The sequence below is a fragment of the Neovison vison genome, chromosome 1, assembly GCF_020171115.1.
Source record: "Neovison vison isolate M4711 chromosome 1, ASM_NN_V1, whole genome shotgun sequence".
Taxonomy (NCBI): Eukaryota; Metazoa; Chordata; class Mammalia; order Carnivora; family Mustelidae; genus Neogale; species Neogale vison.
In genome coordinates this window covers 105,934,820-105,958,417 of record NC_058091.1, presented here as the reverse complement: position 1 = coordinate 105,958,417, position 23,598 = coordinate 105,934,820, and the positions used below count along the sequence as shown (strand labels likewise).

General features: G+C 36.1%; 1 protein-coding gene across 1 annotated transcript in view; it reads left to right on the top strand.

Annotated features, from left to right (window-relative positions):
- Window positions 1-16,946, top strand: part of EYS (eyes shut homolog) — a 1,652,430-nt gene extending 1,635,484 nt beyond the window's left edge. Inside the window, 2 exon segments of the mRNA XM_044253753.1 lie at window positions 10,013-10,174; window positions 15,757-16,946. Coding sequence (XP_044109688.1) covers window positions 10,013-10,174; window positions 15,757-16,946 — 1,352 coding nt within the window.
- Window positions 16,947-23,598: the final 6,652 nt, after the last annotated feature.

Sequence of the window (23,598 nt, the reverse complement as noted above, 5' to 3'; positions counted from 1 at the left end):
ACTACCCTATATGAGCATACCATCTGTTCACTGCCAGAACCCTTACTAAAAGAATATTATTTTTCCTATCTTAAAAAAGTCATAGAAGGTAATGTGTATAAAAATTCTTTACTAAGTACAAAGTACTATAAAATATAAAGTATTATTTTCTCCTCTTGTTCTCAAGATCCCAAACTCAGACCAACACTCTTAAAAAAAAAATTCAGCTGTATTATGAACTAAATACACATCTTGTTATAGGAAGGTCCAGGAGTGTAGAACCATAGGACATTACCAATCATCTCCTAGTCCAACAGTATCAGTTTATACATGAGGAGACTAATGCTCAGAGAAATTAAATAATGTGCCAAAAGCCTCAGAATCAAGTCTCTGGATTCTCAATCCAATTATTAGTAGTTGCTTAATAATTTTAATAAATATAAACAGTCAAAATATATATATATACATATATATGTGTGTATATATATATATATATATATACATAAAAACAGTCGACCATCAATAAGTTACTAACACTCTATTTCTAGATCTTAGCAGACCCTTTTAATAGCCGTTCCACAACTAAATATAGCATAGGAAATAACGATGTAGAGGTAATATATTTATCAACAACCATCATACTCCAGTTATCTAGGGACACCTAATAAAAGGGCAGCATAATCATTAAAATTCAAATAACTTCAAAACTAAACTTGGTAATTAAATGAGTCATCCAAGGCTAGGATTGAAAAGGACCTTAAAAATCACATAATCCCAATTCTTCTACTTTGAAAGAGGTCAAAATGAAAACTCTGAGTCAGTGGGACTGAGAATTTAAGTCTTCATATTGCCAATCCAGTGAGTTTCCCAAGACACTGTATTGTTTATAGTTAATCAAAATATGAAAACTACCAGTCACATGAAATAAGTGGAGACCTGTGCAGCCTGTGGCATGCAGAGCCAGTTAATAAAATGCCCTTGTTCCAGTCTTAAGTATTTTTAAAGTGCATGTTTGTATCTGAGGAGAGGGTGGCTAGGGGAAATTTTCTATCCCAGCGTTGCAATGTAAATGGTGAAATTTGGATTAGTCTATCCCTTACTTTTTAAGATGTCTGACTGATGGGGGAAAAATGATCTTTCAAGTCCCTTAAAACATTTACCTATAGCTGACAGAAAGAAAAATCCTTTTAAGGTCAAGAGGAGAATTCCTGATCGGCATAGCTTTTCTTCTCACTGTGGCCTCACCCCAAACTCTTTAGGAATTCCACAGAGGTATGGTACTGTGTGAGGAAGATATCAATAGACCACTTGAATTGGATGGCTTTCAGCACAGCCACCAAAAATGACTCAAATATCTGAGCCTAGTTCCAGAAGTGCAGGAATCCACAACTTCGCAGTGTCTGGCCCAGGAACCAGTTCAGATATGTGTTTTTTAAACATCCAAAGGCCCTAACCCAGCTTTAAAAATTAAACTGAAGCTAAAGAAGAGTGGTCAGCAAGCAACAGCATCTGGGTTTGACAGTTCACAGGACTATTGATCTTAACCTAAAAAGAAATCACAGGTTAGGTAAATATTTTGCAATCCAGTTTAGTCACTAAAATATTCTATTGCTAGCAGAACTCTGGTTTTCAATTATTTTGCGAGACAGACAATATGCCCAGTTTCTTTTCTCATCCGCTCAAAGCTTGTTCATTTGATTTTTTTCTGTTGTAGCTGTATTTCCTGTTAGAATCTATGGCTTACAACTACACATATAACCTTTACTGAATCATAAATCTCTCCTCTTGGTTTATTTTTCCCACATTATTGGTAAATTGGTTTTTTTCTTGGAATATTTTTATACCACTAAATTTTAGTTATTGCATATTGTTGACATTTAGCCAAATAAGATTCTATAATATGTGTGTTTTTAACTTTTTAGCCAGGAAAATATTAAAAATGTTTCCATTTTTCTTATATTCTTTCCATACCTAGTGCGATTTTTGTCCATTCATTTCTCATTCCCTAAGGTATAGAAACCCATTCATGTGCTGGCATTTTGAATGAAACAGGCAAATGTTCAAGTGACAGTCTTGATGCCAAGGATACTTTATTTAGGTCCACCTGGCTCAAGGCTTCTTTGAAATTAATTTAGGCTAATGGAGGAATTCTGTCCTTTAAACCTTCCTGACTCATGGTGTGCTTTCCTACCAAATCTTTGGTTTTCCTGGTAGTAAAGGGTCCATAGCACTTGCAGATGGCAATCTCAGGAATGTTTGCCTCATTTTCAGATGTTCCTTCTTTCTAGGTGCATTTAGCCATGTGAGAATAGAGGATATACTTCAAAAGCTTTCTTCATAGAAAACAAACAAACAAACAAATAAAAAAAATGTGAATTTTAGTCTTTATTACCCCTTTTTTATCCCTACCTTCTATCCCATCTTGATAATTAGTAAGGATGTGGTTACATGTATACTAGATCCTCTAACTCTACAATTCTATAATACTCGAACTAGCTATCATACCTAGGAACACACATTTTAGTTCTTTAGTCTTCCTTCTGGGTTCCTTAATACAACCTGCCAAATCATAAATGGTGAAACTCAGTGAGAAAGTGAATTACACCTAACAATTCTAAGGTTTATATGAACATTAAGGTTTTCAAGTGTCTAAAAGAATAGAAGTTGCAGGTGAATCTTAGTAGAAAGAAACAGACACAACTGCTTTTTCCTAACCTTAGACTTTAGGCAAGTAACTTTCCAGAACATCAGGCTTCTCAAGTGTGAAAAAGAGAATATGTCAAAATCTCTGGGGAAATTTTTGATCAAAATCCCAGGAGGGTCCATTCTCTTTGTCAAGTCCTGAATTAATGATTACTAATTTAGTGAGGGAAAGGTTAAAAACTCTTAAGAGACAGACATCTATAAAAGGTTTTTCTTCAACAAAGTCCTTTTTATTTTCTATTCAAGATAACATTAAGTAATGAACAAAAAACACTCACATTAAATTTGCTGCTCTCTACTACTGTTTCCTCCCTTGAAATATTTCACATGTTGAAACGTAAACCCTGTCCCCCACCTAAGGAAGGGAGGGAGAAAAAAAAAGTTTGCTTACTGTCAATTTCTATGGACAGGACTTGGTTGCCTTTTCACCTGAGGCAGATTTGTTCACTTTTAAATCTGAGATGAATAATAGTGATCAGAACGAACCACAAACTTTACTTTCGAATTTGGGGAACTAAGCAAGAGACGCCCTCTAGTTTCTAATAGCAATATTGAAAAGTGACAAGCAAACTACAAGTTTCATGATCATGAAAGACATAAAGATTGTAAAATATCATTTCATTTTCTTTTGTTAAAATCTGTGTAATTTATGTTGGGAAAAATGTAAAAAGCAAACATTCCAATACCACACTATTCTAGTGACCAAGGAATATGGCATGGCAAATGGTCAGAAAGCCATCTATCTGGTCTGAGAGGCAGAATTGGCTAAGAGTCTCCTAACACAGCCTCATAAAGTTATGATAGGGAGTCACTGAAGTCAAGAGGTCAGCACAGTGCCTGGCACACAAGCAGAGAGCTCCAGAAATAATCAGCGACCGCCCCCCGCCAAAAGAAAGAAAACGGTATTAGATTACATTGTGTTAAATGCAGACAGATCCACATAGACATTTTGATCTGTTTCATTTTTAAAATATGGGTTAGTTTAAAATAGATTCTTAAGTTAAAATATTTTAAACCTCCTAGTTTGAAAAGATAGTAGTTTTATAGTATAAAAGGTATTTAAAAACACTTCAAACCATTATGGTCAACATGGTAGACAAACTTCACAAAATAGCCAAATATTTTTTTTTTTCAAAAACTCATTCTCTATTGAAGTATAACTGATTTTTTTTAAAGATTTTATTTATTTATATGGCAGAGAGAGATTACAAGTAGGCAGAGAGGCAGGCAGAGAGAGAGAGGAGGAAGCAGGCTCCCTGTTGAGCAGAGAGCCCGATGCGGGACTCGATCCCAGGACCCTGAGATCATGACCTGAGCCGAAGGCAGTGGCTTAACCCACTGAGCCACCCAGGCGCCCCGAAGTATAACTGATTATTAAATGATTTTAAAAGCATTTATTGAGAAGCCACTCAGGCCACATGAAGAGATCCAAAGCACTATCAGATAGGGTTGTCCCTCCTTTCAAAGAACCAATGATTTAAATGGAGACCAAGCAAAAGTCTCTGAAAATCAAATCAAAATATATAATTTAAATCACAATTTGGAGAAAAGAGGAAGAAATTGACTGCTTTAATTGCCAAACAATGACACAATATGTGCATTATTTCCCACTACTGAGGCCTGAACAGGCAGTGTAAAACAATGGAATTATGTTAGGTATCAATACATAGGTAAGATTTGGATAGACTCGCATTGGGGTGGTAACGTAGATTTCCTAACAGTGAGAGCCCTATAGGAAAGCATGCAGAAGAACAGAAGGATGCACTTGCAAATGTGAGTAAACTTCCTCATCTGAAAAAGAAACTCATCCCAGAGAGTCTAAATTATTACAATACCTCTGAGAAAAGAAAGGAAGAGACCAGTGTAAGGCACAACGGATTAAAAACTGAGCTGGAGGGTGTGCCTTTCACATAAATGGTGTTCCATTAACATTTATAAAGTGGGTGATGATTATTCAAGGTTTAAAACGTGGGTAGGGTGTGCATATAATCAATATAATCTCCCAGACCTTTTGTTAATAAGCCTTTGGGACTACTGAAACAACCATAAACCTGCCTACACAAGGTACCTGACTAAATGGCTGACTTTATTATTTATGACACTCCAAGAAGCATAAGGAAGAGCTTAAAGTAAGAAAATACATATATTTGAAAAGTAGCTGAGATAGTGGTAGAAAGATAAAATGTGCCCTTCTCTTAAGGAAAGAAAAGAGAGAAGAGAAGGAGGAGAAGGTATGGAGAGGAACAAGGAGGGTGCACCAAGCAATATGAGATAAAACTAAGTCTAAAACACTGCATGCAACTGAATGTAAAATTAGCTTTAGGATTCCTGGAAATCAAAGCAAAACATAAAATACAAAGGTTGCTACCTAGGCTACTATTGCCTAGTAGAAGAAAGCATACCAGTCATCACATCAAGGACACAGAATTGTGTCATGGCACTGAACTCTATGAAAATATTTTGATTAAGCTCCAATTCTTTTAAAAAGCGAAATTAGGGGCGCCTGGGTGGCTCAGTGGGTTAAAGCCTCTGCCTTCGGCTCAGGTCATGATCCCAGGGGCCTGGGATTGAGCCCTGCATCAGGCTCTCTGCTCAGCAGGGAGCCTGCTTCCTCCTCTCTCTCTGCCTGCCTCTCTGCCTACTTGTGATCTCTGTCTGTCAAATAAATAAATAAAATCTTAAAAAAATAAAAAATAAAAAGTGAAATGAAACAGCAATATATACAATTGATGACAGTTTTCTAGAAAATGAAGAGACATTATGTATACTGTCTTTTCTCATACTGACACACACTAAAGGCTAAGGGCATAATATAAAGTCATAGTTCCATGTAATTATGTCAAAGCTAACTGAATAAAGTAGATTTCTAATGATGTGGCATATTGCTGGGGTAATAGTCAATAGTCCTGACAAATAATTATTTAACATTTTCTTTAAACCATTACTTTGGATATGAATTGTGTCAGCTAAGTTTCTGATAGTTAAGGCATAGCAAAAAATTAAAAATTAAGATCTTTATAAAAAATCTAGGTATCATGGTTATTAATTGAATTATATGTTATTACACGTTTTTTCTCATTTTCAAGCTTTATTTTTCATATTTATAAGTGACAAAGTTGATGTTTTTGTGTGAAAATTAGAAAGTTTAACTTGGCCTCAGTTCAAATTCTGCTCCATAAAACAAGGAGTAGAACACCTCATCCTAGATTTTGATAGCAGAAATCACCAGATGTCACTAAGTATCATAAAACAATCTTGTGATTTTATAGAATACTTAACTTTTAAGCAACACTCCATTTTCATGGGCCTCCAAAGATCATTTAGAACCAAATCACCACCCAAATAACTAAATGAGTTAAACAATTAGTGTTTTTCAGCATTATCCATATGGGTGTTAAAGAAAGTCTGCCTAAAGGGATAATTTTTTTTTTTTTATAATTGATACTTAACCATTCCTTCTGTTAGCAATTAGCCAACAGGTTCAATTGCTCATTCACACCACTCCCAGTAGACTTTCATAAAAATCCAACAAAGAGAAAGGATGTTTAGCTTCCATTTTTGCTACAATAACAAGGTGTATACTTAACCTAAAATGTGTCCACCTGCTTAAGTTGAGATGGAAAGATAATTACTTAAGACTTCACATAGTTAAGGGTGGAAAAAAAGTTACTTCTATCCATTAGATCCTAACACGTTAAGAATCTACATTGAAGTCATATGCACTTATCCATAGACCTTAAAGGCAAATAATGAATTAATAAATACCACAAAAAGTCTTAAATTATTTTTATCTCATTGTCTTTACTAACTGAATAAAACATAGCTGTGGTATAGTAGAAGAGCTGTGGTTAAAATCAAAATCTTTTGCATTAAATATAATGAGATTGAAAGTATAAAATGGATAGCCCTGAATCTATAATTTGTTGAGAACACAGCAGATGTGCATAAGTGAGGAATATCTATTTAACCTCATACCCTTATATGATGTGGAGACTGAGAACTGTTTATTAAGTAGTCCATACTTTGAGTCCAACATAAGAAACAGTGTTCTGGGAATTAATCTATTTTAGAAATCTTGAGGTCATCATTAAAAACAAAAGCACTTGGTAGTAAAACAACCTTTAGTGGGACTTGTTCAATTTTAGTGATTAGAGGTGTGTTTAAAAAAGGGGGAAGGGACAGCTGGGTGGTACAGTTAGTTAAGTGTCTGCCTTTGGCTTAGGTCATGATCTCAAGGTCCTGGGGCCAAGCCCTGTGTCAGACTCCCTGCATAGCTGGGAGTCTGCTTCTCCCTCCATCTCTGCTTCTCCCTCCCTCTCTGCCTCTGCCCCTCTCCCTGTTCATGCATGCTCTCTCTCTTTCTCTCTCTTTCTCAAATAAATAAAAATTTTTAAAAAGAACATTTTTTTTAAAATGAAGTTGCTGCATCCAAGATAGGGAGGTGATGAAGTTTTTAACACAGGAGGAAAATCTTGCGGAGCTTTAGGTTCTAAGAGAAATGAATGCACTAAAAGCAGAGAAGTAGGTTAATAACGTGGCAAAATAGGAAGCTACATGCTCTCCTTCCCTCAATAGACGCCAAGTTAACACAACAAATGGACCATCATACCTCTGTGAGAATTCTAGAGGCTTATTGAGAAGCTACAGTACCCAGGCCATAATTGTGGAGAGACTGGTTGGGCTGGAAAATTACCATTTTGCATCCAAGTAAGGACTTACTTGGACTAGAATCATCAGTGGATGTTAAATCTAGGGGGTAGTTTTGATGAATAGCAGATAATACATGGCTTCACAGTATCTCCCCACCGACTGCATACAAATTGCAAGAAAAAATAAAGCCACAATTATACAATGGAATATTATACAGTAGGGAAAAAAGGCAGTCAACACCTTGACCAAGGTGATCAAGTTAACTTCACCAATGAGGAACAGAAAGATATCGTGTGTCTCCATATGTGAAACCCTGAGAAGAACTCATCATCATCTATGATATATTTCAGCCAAGAAGGCATAACCTGAATCTAATTATGAAGTAATATCAGCCAAACCCAAAATGATGAATATTATTTTCAAAAAGAAGAGAAGGGGGAAAGCTGGGTGATAGTTGAGCATCCAACTCTTGGTTTCAGCTCAGGTTGTGATCTCAGGGTCATGGAATCACGCCCCATATCAAGTTTCCTGCTCACCTGGGAGTCTGCTTGAGATTCTCTCCCTCTCCCTCTGCACTTCCCCCAACTCACGTGCACTCTCTCTCTCTCGCTCTCTCTCTCTAAAATAAATAAACCAGTCTTTTTAAAAAAAAATAACAGAGGAGGAAAATATTCTTCAAATATGTCAAGGTCATGGGGAGAAGTTAAGTTGGCAGGATAGTAGGGAGACCCTGGGCTTGCCCTGTCTCTCGATTGCAGCTAAATCAACATCAAATCATTTTTGAATAACTAGGAAATCAATCTGAGGATTAAGAAAACAATCTGCACAATTGGACAGAGAGAACATGGCAGATGTAAGTTTGGAGACGTGAATTGGGGTAGAGAAGAGCTTCAGTGCTGTGAAGGGGAGGGAGCCCTTTTCATGGAGAAAAGTCAGGGAGAGAGTGGAAGAGAGAGCAGCGTGTAGGGTTTGTGCAAGATGCCATGGTGTGGGGATCCCCAGGGAGGGGAGATTTTTTTTCATTCTTCCATGAGGGCCTCCTGAATGGCAGCAGCCATGAGTCCCCTTCCTCAGGGATAAGAAAGAGGGTGATGCCATCTTCCACACTCCACTACCTCCCCTATCCCCCCACCCCCAACACACAGGCATTGTTGGACTTCAGAGAGAAACACAGCACCTCCAGTGGAGGCTGGGGTCACTTAACACCAAACCCCACTCTCGGACTTCCAGCAGGGTCATCTTTACTAGGGCAGGTCTGACTGTGAGACAGCTCAGTGAGTTTCTCCCTCAGAAGACCAGCACATACCACCACATGTACCAAGTCTACTGAAAATAGAGTGCTCTCCAAAGCATCAGCTTCAGTTCTGGGGGAGCTAGGATCAGGCTTTCCTTTTAAAAAAAAGTATATATATAGGGCGCCTGGGTGGCTCAGTAGGCTAAAGCCTCTGCCTTCGGCTCAGGTCATGATCCTAGGATCCTGGGATCTAGCCCCACATCAGGCTCTCTGCTCAGCAGGGAGCTTGCTTCCCTTCCTCTCTCTCTGCCTGCTTCTCTGCCTACTTGTGATCTCTGTCAAATAAATAAATAAAATATATATTTTTTAAAAAGTTACTTTAAAAAAATAAAATAAAATAAAAAATAAAAAAATAAATATATTTTTAAATTTTCTTTATATATATATTTACACACACACACACACACACACACTCTAAGACGTATTGTCATACAAAATGAGGTACAAAGTATCTATATTTTCTATAGAGATAAAAGCTGCCAAATGTTCAGGACTTTCCTTCTTCCTCTTATGAACACACAGAACCAACAAGTAATATCTGAGTGACTAAAAATCTATATAATGATTCTTTTTCAGTTCATATTGAACTGAATTTATTCAGACTTAACATGAAGGAAAACCCAAAGGTTAGTACTTTCTGAAGAGATATGGATCAAAATTATTGTCACATAAACTGATATTTATTTCTTTAATCTTATGTTGACTTTATTATACTCTACATTTTAATCAGAAATATAGAAAATAAGAATAATTCATATTGTGATGCCTGCCACCTCCCACAATTGGAATCATCTTTTTAATTAATTAATTTTTTAAAAAAGATTTTATTTATTTATATGACAGACAGAGATCACAAGTAGGCAGAGAGGCAGGCAGAGAGAGAGGAAAGGAAGCAGGCTCCCTGCTGAGCAGAGAGCCTGATGCAGGGCTCAATCCCAGGACCCTGGGATCATGACCTGAGCCGAAGGCAAAGGCTTTAACCCCCTGAGCCACCCGGGCGCCCCGGAATCATCTTTTTTAAAGCATTATTAATGCAAGGCATTCCCAAGAATTTCTATTTCTATTTCTTGAGATAAGAATAAAACTCTCAAAATCTATGCATCTATGCCTCTCTATAATATAATCTAGAGGATCTGTGGCACACAGCACCAGCCAAAAGGAGCATAGTTATCACAAGTCATAGAAGGCTTTTCAATAATTGGCTCCATTATAAAAAGCCTGCAGTTAGTGGGATGAGAACAGATTTATTACCATGGTTCAGTGTATTTAGCAAGGAATAACTCTTGAAAGTTAAATTAAGGTAAGTTCTTAAATGATAAAATCATGTAACTTTACTGTATTTATCAGCCATACTGACTTTTTTAACTCATGCTTTTGTTTTTTTAGTTTTTTCTATAAGTGATCCATCTTTCAGAAGCCATGAATTATCCTGGATGTCTTTTGCTTCCTTCCGTATTCGAAAAAAGACACATATTCAATTGCAGTTTCAGCCTCTTTCTGCAGATGGCATCTTATTTTATGTTGCGCAACACTTAAAAGCACAATCAGGTAAAGCTGGCAGGATGTTTATGGTGGAGGGAGTTGGGACCCTAACAAATTTCCAGTAGTCTTTTAAGTAATGTGTAGTGGAGTATTTTTATGTTTTTAAGTCACTGAGCCTATAATATATGTAAATACTTGACACTTATGTGTTCCGTTATCACTGCAAGTGTATTTTGTGAACTGACTCTCTTAACTATAAATTTCAATAAAATAGCAAGAGCTTTAGAATTAAAGTTAGCAAAAACCAAATATAGTATATTCTCAACTGCATAACAATCCCATCCCAAAAGAGGTTAAAGCCAAGTATAATAGTTTTATGTCAAAAGGAACAAAATATGTACATAAAAAATAAATGAAAGGAAGTCACGATTGATATATTTCCAGTAAATCCATCCACATTTATAGCTCCAAAAATTTTCTTTAAGTTATTCAACATGTTATCTACATAGTAAACCTGGGATTCACATTCCAAAATATGTTTGTAAAAATATTTTTATCTATAAAACTAGCACAATTATTGCAGAATAATATGGAATAAAAATATCCATGTAGTATGTTGCAGTTTAAAAAATTGTTTTTGAGTTTTTATTAATTTACTCTTGATTTTCATTTTCATATATCTTTCTCCAGAATTTTGATGAAGACATCTGCATTTATGGTTACATTTTATTGAAAAATATTTTTAAATTTTACATTTGGCTTTTCTTTCATCTTGTTTCTCAGAAAATGAAATTTTAGTATTGGGAAATAATTAAATCAGTTTTTATTTTCCACAGCCAACACAAATGATACCCTGATTTTCACAAGCTAATCTAAGTAGCTCTTTTGAATGTGTCTTAATATGCTGCTAAATGATTAGAATATCAGAGAATTAGACTAAAGTGTTTCCATCTCAATGCACTGGTGAAATACCTTCAAAATAATTTCAAAGAGAAAAGACATTAAAAAATCAACTTTAGTTATGTTTCCCATTAAAAAACTCAGGATTAACCTTTGTATGGTTAAGGGCATAAAATCAGGATATATTTGGCACTGTACTGGTGAAGACTGTCATAATGTAGTTTTATAATTAGTACACTTAGATACATATTTATGTTTATGTATGTTAAATTAAAAGCTCATACACATTAATATACATAGGAGTCCAAAAGCATATTTTTCTTACATTTGTTATTAAATGGCACTTCATGTCAGTCAAGATTTTCCTTTCTCCTGCCTCAGACAATGTTTACAAAGAGAGATGAAAACAGATATATCAGTTTCATGTCATGGTTGGTGCTGCATCTGACACTTAAGTAAGGGAATCATGAAAACTCTAAAATATTAAAAATCTAAGCTTCACATTCCTGGACTCAGATTAATCTAAAGGTATTTATCAGATGAAAAGCATCTATTTATTTATTTATTTATTTGTGTTCAGATGATGTAATGAAGTGGTAAAGTATATTTCATTTATTTACAGTTGCATAAAATACAAGTGATGTTTTTGTACTTTGTACCTTCTTTAAGAGTTATGTCTGATGTAAACATTAACTGAGCCCTCTGATTGTCTGCTGAGAGAAGCTTCTCCTAAAAAAAATGCCCACTAAATACACAATGTAAAAAAATAAATTGGAATCAGCAACCAAATAGGTTTTAATATGTGAAAAGTCTAAATTTCACAGTTTATAAGGTATCTCTTATCTCTGTAGAGGTTAATAATTTTAATAATCTCAAATAATATAAAACTTAAAACAAAATGATAATTTCAAAATTATCTTCATTGAGTTGAGATCTTTGATTTTGGAAAGAGATTTTAAAGAAATGTACCCTTGGCACCTGTTCATCCATTGCTGTTAACTATTTCATACCTTAAAGTGTTTTGATACATAAAAGTTACCAATACTATATTAAGCACCCTGAATTCATCTTGATATAGTTATAATCCTCACAAAATGTGTTTTTAAAAAAGCCTGGTCATCCACAATGTAACATTAAAAATACTCAAACAAATAATAAAAGATAAGTAAATTAATATTACCTTCACTTTCCTGTTAGGGAGATCAAAGTATATAAAATTTCCCTAATATACTTCTATAGTCCCTTCACAAATGTGAGGTCCTAAAAGGTTGCTTTGATCTCTGATGCATGGTTGGGGTGGAAGGTGAGGGGTGGAGGCAATGGCAGCACAAATGAGGGAGGGAGGGCCCTAGACATGGTTGAATAGGCATTAAATAGCCAAGGTGAATTATTTATGACATTCATTCCATTTATGACCTCAGTTTCTTAGAAGGACTGTCCACTTGTGGTCAACTTCTAACATATACTTACCCTAATGGCAGTCTGTACTCACGACCCATGACTACAGCAATGACCAATGTTCTAGTCTACTAAAATAAAGATTTGCATAACAAAATCTGCCAATACAGTTACAATAGCAATTTTAGTTTCCAAGGACACAGAGGGGGAAAAGAAAAACACTTTTTTGAGGGTCAGTTCTCCACAAGACAAGAACATACCTGCAAAGCTGTTAAAAGTAAGCCATCCTTGGGACGCCTGGGTGGCTCAGTGGGTTAAAGCCTCTGTCTTCACCTCAGGTCGTGATCCCAAGGTCCTAGGATAGAGCCCTGCATTGGGCTCTTTGCTCAGCAGGGAGTCTGCTTCCTCCTCTCTCTCTGCCTGCCTCTCTGCCTACTCTTGATCTCTGTCAAATAAATAAATCTTTAAAAAAAAAAGTATTCTCTTTGCTCTTAGAGTTGACAACTTAACCAGTAATATTATAGATCACATCTTTAGCTTTCCTAATCATTTTTTAGATATTTTATATTCCAGTGTAGCCCTTCACTGTAACACTGTTTACTACAGGACACTCTACGACACAAGTAGCAAGAGAAACTTCTTCCATAATACTGTGAAGATTTGTGTCCACTTATAGTCACAAAGTATATTCAGAGTGTTATACATTTTTAAAACAGTATCAATTATGTTTCATTGTTCTAGTTTCTTATGGTACAAAAATTTAGATGATTCAGTCCACATTTTTCTTTCAAATTAAAAGTCTGCAAATGCTGCTTCTCTCTCTTTAGACTTAAAATATTATTCATGTTAGAAAATAGATGAATAAAGTGAATTTCTTCCTTTTCTTGGATTTTTTAAAATTTGTACATCATTATAGGATAAAGAGGTTATATTTCTTGCTTTCAGCTTCAAGCTAGTATTTGAGAAATACTCTGCATCATCTCACCCCACAACTATACAAAGGTGAATTTTTTTAAGATTGTATTTATTTATTTGACAGAGATCATAAGTAGGCAGAGAGGCAGATGGGGGTGGTGGGAAGCAGGCTCCCCGCTGAGCAGAGAGCACGATGTGGGGCTCAATCCCAGGACCCTGGGATTATGACCTGAGCTGAAAGCAGAGGCTTTAACCCACTGAGCCACTCAGGAGCTCCACAAAGGTGATTCCTTAATTCAACAGTTGTTTATTTAGCATCTAATTATGTGCCAGGTACTATGCTAGGTATTGGAGATAACTGTTGGGCCAAATCAGACACAGACCCTATTCTCATGAAGTTTACAAACTAGAGGCTGAGGCAGCTGTTAATCAAATAATCACAGATGTAATGACAGATTATATTCACTAGAAATTCTCTGTAAGAAAAATGATTCAGAGACCCCCACATTTTGCATGGAATCATATAGTTTTCTCAAGCAGAAATCATAAGTGTAGGACTGTAGAATTGCTAGGTCTCCCAACTGTCCTAGAATAATGGTCTGAAGTGGACCAAAAGGATGAATAGAATAATGGACACTATTTGTAGGAGGGGAGTGAAGGAGTTTGGCACTGCCCAAGAAAAAAAGGAAGAGCAGCATGTGCCAAGAAATCTCCTTGGATAAGAAAAGAAACCATGGTTGTGAAATGTTAGGGAAAAAAAAATGCTATTTTGAGGAAGGTATCTCTATAGTTTGCTAACCTCTTAAAACAGTCTTATATTGAAGGGCTGCATTCTTTACTAGGCACCGAGTTCATCTGAATGCCTCACTGCAATTTCATACATATGCTGGATAGTATTTGTTCAGATTTGTTCACAGATGACAATACAATTTAAAATGAGATAAATATTGTGAAGGAGGGAATCATGGTGCAATTAAAGAACTAATAGAAACAAACCTGACCAACTCTGGGGGAATCAAGGAATACTTCTCTAAGGAAATGGCATTTAAACTCTGACCTGAAGGGTAGTAGTCACCTAGGTGAGATGGAATGGGGACATGAGGGAGTATTCCAAGAAAAAAGAAAACAACATATGCAAAGATTCTGAGGCAAGAACAAGGTCAGTGTTGCTGGAGTAAAGGGATTAGAGGAAGAGCGGAGAATACACTCCAAGTAAAACTAGAGAAAGGGGCAAGGGACCCACTGAGGTTCTGTACATGTTAAGGATTTTAGGCTCTTATCTCAACAACAATGAATGCCATTGAAAGGTGGTATAATGACCAGATCTTTTCATTTGAAAAGATCATTTTAACTTCAGTGTCAATTCTAAAATCAATAGAAAGGAAGTGAGGAGGCTCTAGCAATCGATTAAGCTGGAGAGGACAGTAAAACTAATGAAGGTGGTGTAAGCAGAGAAGAGTAAGAGGTTTACAGTGAACCAAAATGCTGATAAATCTGTTTCATTAGAGACCTATCTTTGATAAACTGATTACTGTGGAACAAAAAAATATATGGAATGAGGATCAAACCTAAATTTTTGGTTTGAAGAACTGGAGGACAAGGGAGTGACTCACTGGGTTTGGAAAGACCAGAAGATGCCAGGTGTGTGGGAGGAAGTTCACAAACTGAAATATGAACTTTGGAGTTTGATGTGCCTTTAAAACATCCAAGTGCCTGGGTGGCTCAGTTGGTTAAGCGGCTGCCTTCAGCTCAGGTCATGATCCCAGCGTCCTGGGATCGAGTCCCACGTCGGGCTCCTTGCTTGGCGGGGAGCCTGCTTCTCCCTCTGCCTCTGCCTGCCACTCTGTCTGCCTATGCTTGCTCTCGCTTCTCTCTCTATGACAAATAAATAAAATAAAATCTTAAAAAAAAAAAAATCCAAGCGGAGATCTCAGCTAAGGATTTGTGTTGTAGATGGAACCTGACGCAGAGGACATGGCTGAAACTTTGGGGAGCATACACTGTAAGAGGTGTTATAGCACCAGAATTAACTGCTCTTAATCCTCGTGCTTACTTCTTCAATCTCAAAAACAGAATCAGCAGCTTGGAGTAACACATCTAAGTTACTTTTTACACATTCATCCTTAACTATATAAAATCGCTAAAGGAAAGCCTCACTTTAACTGAAGAACCACAATACATTCATTCAGTGTGAAATATTTACAACTAGGAAAAACTTAAGTGGCCAATTCCTGAATAATACAAGATGTATGCACGAATATATACAGATATATTTTTATCTGTAAATGGAAGCAAAATTCTCTAACATTATTGTGATCAAGACTATTGCTTTTTTTCCCCCCAAAACCAAAGCTTACTCAAATGGCCAAAGGGCAAGAGTTTTTAATGGAGCAACATTTTACCATTACTAATTAACTCGTTTTCTTTCTCAATAGGTGATTTTTTATGTATATCCTTAGTAAATGGTTCTGTTCAATTTCGCTACAACCTTGGTGACAGAACTATCATTCTAGAAACTCTCCAAAAAGTAACGACGGATGGAAGTACTTGGCATGTGGTTAAAGCAGGAAGAGTCGGTGCGGAAGGCTACCTGGATCTGGATGGGATAAATGTAACGGAAAAAGCCAATGCTATAATGAGCTCCCTGGACACAAATACTGACTTCTATATTGGGGGAGTGTCATCCTTAAATCTTGTAAATCCTATGTCAATAGCAAGTGAACCTATAGGTTTTCATGGTTGTGTTCGAGAAGTTATTATAAATAATCAAGTATTACAACTAACTGAATTAGGAGCAAAAGGAGGTTCAAATGTAGGTGACTGTGATGGGACACCCTGTGGGTACAATGTGTGCAGAAATAGGGGTGCATGTATAGTAAATGGCACAACTTTTTCTTGCAGATGTTTGCCACATTGGGCTGGAAATACATGTGACCGGTCTGTGTATTGTTTGAATAATCTTTGTCTTCACCAATCTCTATGTATACCTGATGAGTCATATTCTTACACTTGTTTGTGTGCTTTGGGTTGGGTGGGAAAGTATTGTGAAAACAAAACTTCATTTTCAACTGCAAAATTTATGGGTAATTCTTACATTAAATACGTTGATCCAGATTACAGAAGGAGAAACCTTCAGTTCACTACTATATCCTTAAATTTCAGTACTACTGAAACAGAAGGCTTAATTGTATGGATAGGAAAAGCTCAAAATGAAGAAAATGATTTTCTGGCAATTGGTCTCCATAATCAGTCCTTGAAAATAGCAGTTAATTTAGGAGAAAGCATTTCTGTGCCTATGACCTATAACAATGGCACATTCTGTCATAATAAATGGTACCATGTAAGAGTAATTCAAAATCAGACTCTTATTAAGGCCTACCTAGATGACAATCTAGTCATCTCTGAGGATATTGACCCCCACAAAAAATTTGTTGCTCTAAACTATGATGGCATTAGTTATCTAGGGGGCTTTGAATATGGCCAAAAGGTAAATAAAGTGACTCGAGAGATTTTTAAAAGAGCTTTTGTAGGCAAAATTAAAGATGTATTTTTTCAGGACTCAAAAAAAATTGAGCTAATTAAATCAGAGGGATACAATGTCTTTAATGGAGATGAACAAAATTAATTATATAAACTACTACTTGTGATTTTAATTTACAAAATGTATGTGTAAATGCAGTTGTTTCAGATAGTCATTTCTTTGGCACTCTGTAGTCTAAATGCTACACATTTTTTTCTATAAGTTTATAAAATTTGGCTAAGGAAACGATTTGTTTTCCTACATCCAATATATCTGTAAATATGTTGATTCCAAAGTTTTAGCCCCATTTTGTGTTTACACATCTGTGAATTGTTTTTAAATAAAATTTAGGTGGGATAAATGATACACAGAAAAATAAATGAAAAAGCAAATAACCATAGGAAAAATAAAAATTATATTAAAAATATATAACTATATTGTATTTCATGGCTCAGTTATGAATATTTACAAAACTGAAATAATGTGAAATTTAAATATGGACTTGAACAAAAAGAAGGCAGAGGTGGAGAAAGGCAGGGTTGGCTGGTGAGGGTTAAACACTTATCTTCCACAGTAAGACATTAATAGCTTTTGCAACCTTTTTTTTTTTTTTAGTATATACCATGTTACAAATATGAAGGCAAACATCCTAAGAAATGGCTAAAAGAATCAAAAATAGTTACCTCTGGAGAAAAGAATAGTGCACTGTGTTGGGTTGTTGTTATAAACCTTACAGACTGACTTGACCTTTTAAACCAGGTACTTCTGTAACTCATCAAATATAAAACAAAACTTTATTTACACTTAACTTTGAAGTCTAGAGTTCTCACAATTGGGCATAAAGCAGGTTCTGAATAATGCCATTGATTCTCTCTGTACCACTAAAAGCATAACTTGTGAAAGTCCACTTTACCCAACCACCATTTATTAATATACTTGTGAATAGAATTTTCTCTCCCCACCCCACTCCACCACTGCGGATGGGGAAAGTAGTTATTGCTGTTGTTGTTTAGGATTTTGAGAGTTTAGTATTTGTGACAATTTGGCCACCAAGAAAGCAATGGAAACCACCAATGACACAATGCACTAATAGGTAGGACTATGTGGAGAAAAAAAAAAAAAGATCTTAATAAGCAACCTGTAGACTTTTGAAAGGAAAAGTACGTAATTTTCTTTTTAAATGGCGAAGAGAGTTTACAAAAAGGACTGGTGCATGGTTAACTTCTCAATGCTTTTAAGCAGGATCTGCCTCTGCAAGTTCCAGTCTGTACAAAGAAACCAGGTAAGCAATTTATCATTTGAAGGATTTTAGATTTGGGGGGCAGGGGTTGTTTTTGCCACACCATTGCAATCAGAAAGCTGTAAATGCCCTTGGAGGGCCCAAGAACTAAAGTGAAGAATTTTGGCACCGTTCAGTGGGACACAAATTGTCCCCAAGTATATTAACATTAGAAAACGTGTGTAAACAAAGATAATGTAAAACTGCAGAATGTCTAAATATTGATCCAAAGTAGTTTTTTTTTTTTAACAAAAACCATGCAAGAAAACTGCCCAGTGTTTGCTGAAAAATTGTGACCTAAATTTGTTTTGCATTGTACCATTTAACTTTGCTGATATCAAGATAATGACACATGTTCTTAAATTGTTTTGATGGCTGATAATTAGATCTAACTTCAAAGATATACATTTTATGGGGGCGCCTGGGTGGCTCAGTGAGTTAAGCCGCTGCCTTCAGCTCAGGTCATGATCTCAGGGTCCTGGGATCGAGTCCCACATCGGGCTCTCTGCTCAGCAGGGGGCCTGCTTTCCTTCCTCTCTCTGCCTGCCTCTCTGCCTACTTGTCCTACTTGTGATTTCTCTGTCAAATAAATAAATAAAATCTTAAAAAAAAAAAAAGATATACATTTTATGTATACAGGTAAGAAAGCTGTTCTGTGTAAGGCTACCAAAGCTTCAATGAACCACACCTCCGTCACAGTAGGCCACGTATTCCCTCAAAATAAATGCAGAGTACTACCCTTAAAGCAGCCCTTCCCCGTAAGTTTTCTGGGGATCCCCAGAGTACTTCTTTTCTCAATGACAATTCCATGCGAAGTCAGATTTTCTTCATGTATTTCAAACAAACAACATATTGCACAACACTGAATGCAGAGGCATGTATGGGAATCCAGCTGTGTTAAGTCAGACTATGGAGATGTGCAAAAGTGAAAACAATGACATTCTTACTGAGATTAGTGTGAGTTATTTTTCATACAAATGTTATATTAACATAACAGGATTATTGTTAAATATTTTTAAAATTGTAACATTTAATTTCTAAATTGCTTAATGATATAATCCATATTTGGGGTTCTCAGTAGTTTTGTAAAGTAAAGAGTTCCTGAAACCAAAGTATGAGAGTTACTGCTTTAGAGCTGCTTCTGACAGCTGCAATTTTACATTAAGATGTGACCACTTGTCTTCTATACCACACGGCAAGCTCCAAGAGATAGGAGGCCAGCTAACGGTACTGCTCACCACTGAATTCCAAAAATCTAGCACAAATTAAGAATCTAAAACAATTCCCTGTAGGTTAAAATGATTTGGTGAAAAAAAAAGTTTACCTTTAAAATCTAAAATATCATGTGATGAATTATCACCATTATTCATTTTTGCTATTATTGGGATGACAGTGTTTAAGATTTCCTGTGATATGCTTTTTCAACACAAAATAAAAATTGATACAGAAACCCTTTAAGATAACCTTACTATAAATGTTAAAATGCCTCTGAAACAGTGTTGAATGTGAACATGTTTTAAAGTAAAGGTGAATTAACTACTAAGCCAGGTGGTGGCCATGTTTACCTTTTTATTTTTTAATTTATTTGAGAGAGAGCACACCAGTATGGGTAGCGGCAGGCAGCAGTAAAGAGAAGAGCAGGAAGCCCGTGGTGGGCTCAATCCCAAAACCCTAGGATCATGACCTGGGCCCAAGGCAGATGCTTAACCAACGGAGCCACCCAGGTGTCCCATTGTTCACCTTTTTGAAAATCTTAAGATTTGTGTATTAGAGAGAGCCCAAGGGGTGGGGAAGGACAGAGAGAGAATCCCAGCAGATTCCCCACTGAGCACCTGCCTACTGTGTGGGCTCAACATGGGGCTCCATCTCCCAAGAGCATACCTGAGCCCAAACCAGGAGTCTAACGCTTAACCAAATGAGCCACCCAGGCACCCCTTAAAGATTCCTTTTAAAGAAGGTGCTGCAAAAAATCATTACTTTGCAGGATCAAGTATTCTTTTTTAAAATAAGGAATATTTTAAAAAAACAACCTGGACAGATATATCCATACACACTGAATTATTTCCCAGAAAAAGCAAAGGCGCTTGGGGATAATTGTAGTTACTGAACTCACTGCTTTAAGTATATATGTTGGAGTTTCCCCTAACTCTTCTCAATCTGTAGACTCACGTTTTCAAGAAACCTTTAAGCTATAAACCTAGTATTGCTTTATACATGAATTACTTAAATTCTTAATGAAGCAGGAATCAAAGAATCAGGGTTGGCACCTTTTTAAAAGAAGTAACCAATTCTATTCATGATTTGCTTGGGAGACAAAGGTCAGTAGTTGATCATGTATATTGCCCTTTGTTGTCATTAGTTAAGTGGTAACCTGACCAATGCTTTAAAGGGATCTGAGGCTGAAATAGTGCAAATGGCATATTTAAATGCTAAAATTAAGTAAACTAAATTAATAATTAGTTCCATTAGCTGATTCATTAGCTCTCCTAATGCATTTAATTCATATTTATCTTTAAAACACAGCTACTGGGACATTTTGTGGTGGGGTGCACAGTAGGTCAAGCATCTGCCTTTGGCTCAGGTCATGATCCCAAGGACCCTAGGATCCAGTCCCACATTAGAGCCTGCTTCTCCCTCTGCTTGTGTGCTCTCTCACTCTGTCAAATAAATAAAATCTTAAAAAAGAAAAAACTAAAAACATGATTTTAAACTTACCAGTTAACAGTTTTCTATAACACATAAACACAACCGGTGCCAAGTGGCTAAACTGTCAATTCCATTTTGTTCTCTGTTACTGATATTTTTCTTAACGCTTAGACATATTTACTATGGCTTGAGATCTGTTAAAACTCCAAAAACTTAGTACACCCACAAATAAGCTGTAATTAAAAAGTCAGTAATTGTTAAGTAGACTAGCCCCTCAAAGTTGCTTACATCCTAATCCCTGGAACCTGTAAATAGGTTATATGGCAAAAAGGAATGGAGGTCACAGACGGCATTTAGGTTGCTTATCCGTGGATCTTAAAATAGGAAGGTTATCTTGGATTATCTGGGTGGGCCCAATGTGATCACAAGACCCCTTAAGAGTGGAAGAGGGAATCAAACAATTGGAGGTGGCAACATGAGAAAGACTGAGCCCATATTGTTGGGTTTGAAGATGATGGAAGGGGCCATGAGGCAAGGAAAGTAGGTGGCCTCTAGAACCTGGAAAAGGCAAGGGGGATGGATTTTCCCCTAACACTTCCAGAAAAGTGATGCACTCTTCTGACCCCTTGATCTCAGCCTGCTGAGAGCTGCTTCAGACTTCTGATCTACAGAAATGTACAATAAATTTGTGTGATTTTAAGCCACTAGGTTTTGAATAATTTGTCACAGCAGCAATAGAAAACAAGCAATAGCAAATAAGACTTGGGAATTAGGATTTGAAGAGAATATAAACTGCAAATCTATACAAGGGAATCACACAGGTTTTTTGTGTCTTCTGTTCACTTTGAGGAGTTGGGTTGTTCAGTAAAGGGTTTCAGACAGGTTGGTGGAGTAGAGAGGAAAGGGGATATGAAAGGGATATACAGTAATCAGGCTCTCGTCTCTCTCTCTCCTGTTCTCAATTCTCATACAGCAGACATGCACATAGACCCTGGAGAAGAATTCAGAGAAACTGAGATAGAATTCAGTTCTGATAGTAGCAGTCTAACCTCGGGCAAGTTTTAAAACTTGTGTTAAGTACAAATTTCCTCAAGAGACCTCTAAGGTAAGTCTTCTTCACCTTTCAGGATGACCAAAGCTTATATAACCTGCCCCAACACAAGGTCTGACATGCAGAGGGTTCACAGAGGCTTTCTTATTGCCAGAAGAATTACAAAAGGTGGACTTTTTAAGTACCGAGACACCCTGGTACGTTTTACTTAACAGAGGTATATATAAACCATCTTAGGATGGATCTAAATTTATTTAAAAAGCATCAAATTGTTTTTAAAGAGCAAGTTTTCCTTAAGACGGGATAAATAAAGATGAACTTTATTTAACTCACATTTAAGTAAGGCTAGTTACAGGTGAGACTTAAAGACTGAGAATGTCTTTGGATCTACTCATCGAAAACCTTTTTCCCTTTTTCCTCGTAAGTTAAAATCCGTCAATATGCCTATACTTTGCCCACTCTCCACAATATTTCAGTCATCGAGGGATCAATAGACTTGGATCTAACACTTAGACCTGTAATCCCAGAAGATGGCCACCACTACTAATAGGGGCCTCTGGAATGTAACATGTTCCAGTGATATATAAAGAACTTTAAAGCAAGCACTGCAACAATATATACAAGAAACTACTACGAAGTAATCAAAAACTAACTTAATGACTTTCTTCCATTGCTTAACCCATTCTTCTTTACTTGTACCTTTAAAAAATAAATAAATAAAATTCAGTGTCTGTCTGCTCAACCCCACAACCGGCTAAATCAGAGAAAGCAGACTTACTAACAACATACATCTGTGAAATCAAAAGGCTAACTTCTGGTTTGAGGTTTTTTTTTTTTTTTCAAAGTAAAACCCTGAAAATAATTTCATAATAGTGCAGAAGATGACTTTAGGTTTTATTTACAAACTGACTAGTTTTTTAACAAGTTAATTCTCAAAAGAAAAGTAGACCAAACTTAAACACACTTTATTTAAATACAAGTCCCCTATTTCAGAACTTTTATGATGATTAATTTCAGAGGATAAGAATAACCAAAAAAAGGGCTGCAAATTATTGCAAATTAGACAAAGTATCTGGTTTTGAATTTACACTCTTTTCTCTCCAGCGAGACTAGCAAAGCTGATTAAATTTCAAAAGCTATATTTAACTGTAATCTTTAGACTTTTTAAGAAAACAAACTTTATCTTTTTTAATCTTTTTAATTTTGTGAAGTGATTTATATTTTTTTCCATTAATATAGATGAGCAAAAACACTGTTTTCCCCCCTCTTTTTTGCTCTCAAGTGTTAGCATTGCTTTAAATTATAGCAATATAGTAGGTAATTTAGAGTGTGAATAAACTTAAATTTGGATTAACAATAGCCTCTGTGTGCTATTTCAAGCAAAATTAGCATTCAGAACTATAATTACCCCTGTCTCCACCAACAAATTAGAGTTAAATACACAACTTACAGAGATTCACACCATGTTTCTTTTAAAGTTCTGTAATGATTAGTGTACCAAAAATTTTGATGTTATACAAGTTTTCAGAAACGTACCTATACGCTGGGTTATACCTACACACTTTTTCATTGGTAGTTCTCAATTCTAACCTCTTTAGAACCCTATGATTTATCTCAATAGCCTGTAATCCATGACACAGAATTGTTTTTCACCTCATCTACTACTGCCTAACGTAGAGAACTATTATCTGTGTGTACTTGGCAGAAAAAGAGTTTAGTATCTGATAAAGCTTTAAAGAAGAAATACTTTTACTACTGAATTTCAAATCACACACACAAAA